Genomic DNA, 5,930 nt, shown 5'->3' with positions numbered 1-5,930 from the left:
CGTGGACGCGGCCGATGACGACCGCCTGCTCATCAACATTAGTCCGGTGGGCCGGGGCCACGTGCTGCTGGTGCCGCAGATGGCACGCCTGCTGCCGCAGCAGCTGGAGCAGCGCGGTCTGCAGCGGCTGCTCGACCTGCTCCTGCTCAGCCGCAGCACGTGAGCGAGGCGCGACGGGCACGCCAGCCACGCGCTGTCGCTGCGGCTGGCGTCCGACTCGCCCGATATGTTGCTGAGACTGGAGTTCGGTTTCTGCATTTGTGACAGTCAGTCAATGAATGTGACTATACTGATCTTGTGACTGGTATTGGTGGTGGTTTTGTCATCAAATGTGTTTCATGTTTTGCTGCATGTGCTATAAGTTGTGTGGAAATGTAAATCAAAACTGTGTTCTTAAGAGCTCAGCCAGCTGGACAAGCTGCCTGTTCTCCATCAGGTGACTGTTCTGACTTTGGGATGTGCCCTAAGCAAGGATTGACAACTGAATCAGATTTTGATGCATCACCTCAGTATAATATAACGTCGATTTCGCCCTACAGAGGCTTCAGTTTGCAATGCAACATACACCTACACTATCTCATTCCAAATCTTTCACCCATCTACCTTTGTACTCAATCTACATTAATTGTGTCTGGGGTAAATGTAGCATTTTCCCATAGTGAGAATGGTACAAGCTTAAATGGTTGGGTTAAAGGCCAGCTGCTGCAAGAGGGTGAAATTATTTACATGGTTTAAAACATTATTGCATGCTCTCGGCCCCTCATCTGTACCTGTGCATCATGTAAATCTTTGCACCAAACATTTATTTGTGCAAGTTGTATGCATGTAACAAAATTTGATGAGGGTGGAACATGCTCCCTTGGGTCACCATGTTTATGCGCTTCCCAGTTTGTACCTTACCTGGGCAAGGCTGGATATTGTATGCATGATTTTTGGATATCCATTTCTTGCACAGCTTATCCCAATATCATCATTTGGTTTGCGAGAACACGCTTGGTACTAGTCGTGATGGGTCATGAAATATGGATGCACCACCCAAACAAGCACTTCAGGTATTTTACAGCAACCAAGATTGTCCAACTGGGTGACATCAGAGGTCCCCTTGTGTATTTAACCGTGTGGTTTGTTTGTCGCTGCGCACGGACGACCGTCATGTTTTGTGTTCATATCGATGGCCTGCAGGTGGCCGCGCTTCTCTGTGGTCCGCTGTGTGCTGCTCTGAGGGACGCTTGGCCCGCGGCCAGCAGCTGGGACGGTCCGGCTCCACCCAACTGACTCGTTCTCCTCCACCTCGTCAGCGGTCTTCGAGGGCTCTTCAACAGCATCGGAGCGCGGGCGTCTGTGAACCACTACCACTTCCAGCTGTACTACTTCGACCACCCGCTGTACATCGAGACGGCAGTGAGTGCCTGGCGCAGCCGCGTCCCCGAGCAGGGCGTTCGGGTCGTTGTGCCCTTCATTTCGATGGCGTCAACGCTTTGCATTGTTCTGCAGAGGCCCGTAGTCGTGATGTTCTCATGTAGATAGATATCTGATATTGGCGAGAAGTGATGTATGCATGCATGCATGATGTAGCGTTCCCGTGGTGTCCCGGGCTCTCGACGCCCCGTGCGGGCGGTGCGCGGGGACGATTGCGCCGCCGGCCGCGCCGTCAGCCGAGTGGTCGCTCGCCGCCAGCCGGTGGAGCGGCTCGACGACGGCCTGTACCAGCTGACCGCCTTCCCTGCGCCCGCCTTCGTGTTCGAGGTCACGCGCGCCACGTACGCCGACGTCGCCAGGTGAGGCGGCCGCGTGGCCGCGCGCGCGACGGATACTCGGTCGCGCGTAGCTCTCCCTTCTTGGTGGTGCTTGCGAGATGCGCGATGATGGTCTGAACAGCCGTTGGTTGTCCAAATTACTGAGTTGTGTACACGGCATGTGGGAGAACAGCTGCGCCTGCGTAGCGTGCCGTGAAGCCTGTGGAAGCTGGTGATGGCCGGGATACCACGGTCAAGCGGTGCTAGTGGTACACCTGAGACTTGTCGCACCCAGCGGGCCTGACGCGTGCTAGAATAAGCTTGGAAGTGACCGCGCCGCGCCTCCAAATATCGAAATGTTGGTCGCGAGCGCAGCCTGCGGTCGTGGTGAGGGCGGTGACCATCAGTTCGTGCCGCAGTCGCGTGGTGGCGCTGGCGGAGCTGATCCTGGACGAGGGGCTTGCCTTTAACCTGGTGGCGTGCCGTGGCGGTCGCTGCTCGGACTCGCCGGCGCGACCCGAGCTGTACCAGGCCGTGCGCGTGTTCGTCTGGCCCCGGCAGCCGGAGTTATGTGAGTCGCCACGGACGGGCCTGAGACGACGGTGGGGCGAGCGAGCGCCAGGCTAGGGGCAGCGTCGGGTTGGAGCCGCTCAAGGGGGAGGGGGGGGGGGGGGTCGTGACAGCGCTCCCAGCGTTCAAATATGAAATTGTCTAATTTATGCATGCCTTTGAATGTTGTCCAACACCAATGAATGTGTGCTGTGGGACGTTTCACGGTGGCCTTGCTGTTGATCTCAGTGACGGCGTTTGTGGTCTTGAGCGTGGTGAAGTATATCAGCATTGTGACCGCTTGGCGGGGGGCACTTGAGTGAAGCTCCAAGTGGGGGGAAGGGGCGGGGGCATTAGCCAGATCATCCGGCGCCCTCAGTTGATGTGTCGTCCCGCAGTGCAAGAACCGACGGACGACTACCAGGTGGCCTCGTGCGAGTTCGCCGGACACATCACCGTTGCATGTAAGGAGGGTGTGACCCGTGTGTGCCATCCAGGGTCCCTAAAAGACCTCATCGTAACCAGAAACAACTCACGGAAGTTAGAACACGTGGGTTCTCCCAGAAAGAACTCACGTGGAACTATATTTTTTTCATCTTATTATGAACTACAACAATACATTCGTCAATCGTTGCATTCGGATTTGCGTGGTCTGCGCCGTCGTTCTTCGTATGTCGTAACGCCTCGTACCATGCAGCTATGTGCCGTTACTACGCGACATATGTCTCTTTGGGTTATGTACTCGCCGCCTCCGGTCCGCTGGATCCGCCGGCGCGTGCCGTGTTCTGCGACCTGAGCGGCCGGCGCCGTGCCGTGTTCACCGGCCTGAGCGGCCGGCGCCGTGCCGTGTTCTCCGACCTGAGCGGCTGGCGCGTGCCGTGTTGCGGCCGGCGCGTGCCGTGTTCTGCGGCCTGAGCGGCCGGCGCGTGTCGTGTTCTGTGGCCTGAGCGGCCGGCGCGTGCCGTGTTCTGCGGCCTGAGCGGCCGGCGCGTGTCGTGTTCTGTGGCCTGAGCGGCCGGCGCGTGACGTGTTCTGTGGCCTGAGCGGCCGGCGCCGTGCCGTGTTCTCCGGCCTGAGCGGCCGGCGCGTGCCGTGTTCTCCGACCTGAGCGGCCGGCGCCTGCCGCAGCGGCCGAGTCCCTGAACTCGCTGACCGAAGCCGGCGTGGCCGAGAGTCTCCGGACCGTGGCCGAGCCCGCCTTCCGCCAGCTCCGGGACAATCGTGCTGAGCCGGCTCGGCGGGCCAGCCAGCTGACCTGCTGACCTCCGCCGGCGACCGGACGACCCCCGGCTGAACTCTGCGGCTGACCTCCGCCGGGGCTCATCATCAGACGGCCTCTGTCGTTGACCTCTGACCGGGCTAGCTGATGATTAGCCAGTATCTGGACTTTTGTTTCAAAATTTAAAAGGACTGCCCCTCGTCCTCCAGCCTTGAGAAGATGGTCAATTCCAGGGAAAAGCAGTGTTATTGCTTTGGAGTTTGATTTAACGATTTTTGCTTCTCAGCCCTACACCTACGCCAAGCTTATTCGTGAAACTGCACACCCCCCTGGGACCTCAAAATGCAGCTGCTGTGTGGTATAGGGGGGGGGGGGGGGGGGGGACCGCAGCAGCGGCGTAGGTGATTTCCGCCTTATGAAGAAGATCCTGCCCCGCGCAGTTACCGGTTGCTGCTCTACTCATCGGCAACAGTCTGATTACAGCACTTTCCTCAGTGCATGCAGCTGAGCTGGACTTACCTATAGCCTCAGTTTACGGGCTTCACCCGCCCTGCTGTCGCGGCCCACGCGCAACTGAGAAACGGAGAGAGGCTTGCAATGGCACGGAAATGGCGTGCTTCGAATGTGTGAGAAAGTGCACATAGAGGAGCAGTCGGCAACGACTTAGGCGGTGTCTGGTACGATTTTATCTGTTTCCGTGCTCCTTTTTTACACGTTCCTTTTGTTTTACTTGAAATTTTTGATAAGCGAAACCTAGTACAAGTAAACAACATTAAAAAAACACAATTATTTCAGTTTCCCACCGACATGTGCGCCCAACGGAGAACAAAAAAAAAAAAACTTTCGGAACTTTTCGCCCATAGAATAACTCATTAGCGCCGCTGCGTAGATGGACCGAAAAAAATTGGAACCTTTATTCAAGGTCGCTTGTGCGTTTCCGTCCTGTGTTCAGACCGCTTTTCTTGGTGGAAAATGTGTATGTGTTTTTTCAACTGCGAATTCCTGCTTGAGAACCAGAAATTCCGTCTGCTTGATTATGCACGGCCGTGCGAGTCTCTAAGGTGGACATCCCTTTTATATAAACCATGCATTTTATTCGATGAAACAGCAGCATTCAAACACGCATATTAAGTGAATGAATCGTGACAGTTATCTTCTTCCTCATTCGTTTTGGTTGGAGCAGGTGCCAACTACTCAGTATTTTATGTGTTTTAGTGTGACGTCACTCATTTCCATAGCAACTAAGGCATGCCCTCAAAAAGTGCCGGCAGTGCGCGTACGGGATATTCCCTGTTCTCCCTGGCTGTACGCTCCGTCAGAAGAGGCGCCTGTTGTTTGGAGTGCGGCTCGCTGAGTGCTGCGTGTGAGGGTGTGCAGGGTTGTAGGAAGGGGGTTAAGACGTGTGTTGGGGAGCAGCATCAGGTCCGAGTACGGAGCGTATTGAAAGGAGTCCTTGTGTGAGGATGACGATAGGTTCCTGTTGAAGCCCGTCTGCAGCATCCCCCCTTCAGTCGTGGCTGGTGTGTCACGCAGCGCTGTTGGAGGCTCTGGACGTGCCCATTTTTTTTTTTATCGCGCTGCTCACTGGGATCAGTTTTTGTATTTGTTTTCATTTTATATTTGTGGAGACTTAACTGTATTCGGGCCAAAAACATCAAGAAAATACTAAGTTTCAGGCGCTCGTCAGCAGTTTTTTGCTCCGGCCTGTATGACCCATAAATGACCTTTGATTTGGACGAGATAGCTCCATCGGACCTGCGCCCCAGACCAGCCGACTGTGAACTGACCTTTACTCCAGGTCAGATGACCTCCAACTGGCCTCGGACTTAGATAGGATGACCGCCAGCCGATCTCCCACTCGGACCGGATGACCTCAAACTGACATCTGCCTGCGGCCGGCTGGCCAGGGTGCGAGCCTCTCTCCGTGGGGGCTGGGTCCCCACTGCTGTTGATGTCGACTGCAGATTTCGCTAGTGTCCGTCCGTTGGCGGCCGCTGCTCCGTGGGGGGGGGGGGGGGGGGGGGCTGGGTTCCCACCGCAGTTGTTGATGCCGACTACAGATGCCGCTGGTATCCGTCTGTTGGCGGCCGCTGCTCCGATGTTCCAGTGGGATGCTCTAGCTGTGTGGTAACACCCGTAGCCGAGTAGTTCATAGTTGGTCAGTGGATACGTTTGATTGTGTTCGGCTGCGGGGACCAAAGCATATGCCAGGTTTCTTTTCCGTTTGCAGTGTCTTATTTCTTTATCCTTTGTCTTTCTCGGGGCACGCCCGCTGAATGTGCGTTAATCGCGTAAAGATGTGCCCTGTTCGATAATGGGATATGGTGCTGGGATGCCCTCCCGTGTCTACTTGCAGTGCATGCTTGCGGTTAAGGGCTATGCTGGTGTTTTGGTGTTTGTTGACGCTCGCAGCTTTTTCACGGATT

At 55.9% G+C, this 5,930-nt stretch overlaps 1 protein-coding gene across 1 annotated transcript; it reads left to right on the top strand.

The window, feature by feature from the left end:
* Nucleotides 1-24: 24 nt before the first annotated feature.
* Nucleotides 25-5,624, top strand: LOC119094114 (GDP-D-glucose phosphorylase 1-like). Its single transcript, XM_037217189.1, has 7 exons — nucleotides 25-159; nucleotides 1,299-1,401; nucleotides 1,678-1,778; nucleotides 2,156-2,307; nucleotides 2,684-2,749; nucleotides 3,414-3,522; nucleotides 5,612-5,624. Exons 1-7 carry the CDS (start codon nucleotides 80-82, stop codon nucleotides 5,622-5,624), a joined length of 624 nt encoding a protein of 207 aa, XP_037073084.1. The 5' UTR covers nucleotides 25-79.
* Nucleotides 5,625-5,930: the final 306 nt, after the last annotated feature.

Source organism: Pollicipes pollicipes, unplaced genomic scaffold (genome assembly GCF_011947565.3).
Source record: "Pollicipes pollicipes isolate AB1234 unplaced genomic scaffold, Ppol_2.1 Scaffold_4002;HRSCAF=4701_pilon_pilon_pilon, whole genome shotgun sequence".
In the NCBI taxonomy this organism is placed as follows: Eukaryota; Metazoa; Arthropoda; class Thecostraca; order Pollicipedomorpha; family Pollicipedidae; genus Pollicipes; species Pollicipes pollicipes.
This window is presented reverse-complemented; position numbering and strand designations above follow the sequence as displayed.

Bases quoted from the DNA above. Each gene is read 5' to 3' on its own strand.
- LOC119094114 (XM_037217189.1), top strand. From the start codon at position 80: ATGGCACGCCTGCTGCCGCAGCAGCTGGAGCAGCGCGGTCTGCAGCGG. The intron at 160-1,298 runs GTGAGCGAGGCG...CCACCTCGTCAG, and splicing joins CTCCTGCTCAGCCGCAGCAC to CGGTCTTCGAGGGCTCTTCA. The intron at 2,308-2,683 runs GTGAGTCGCCAC...GTCGTCCCGCAG, and splicing joins GCCCCGGCAGCCGGAGTTAT to TGCAAGAACCGACGGACGAC.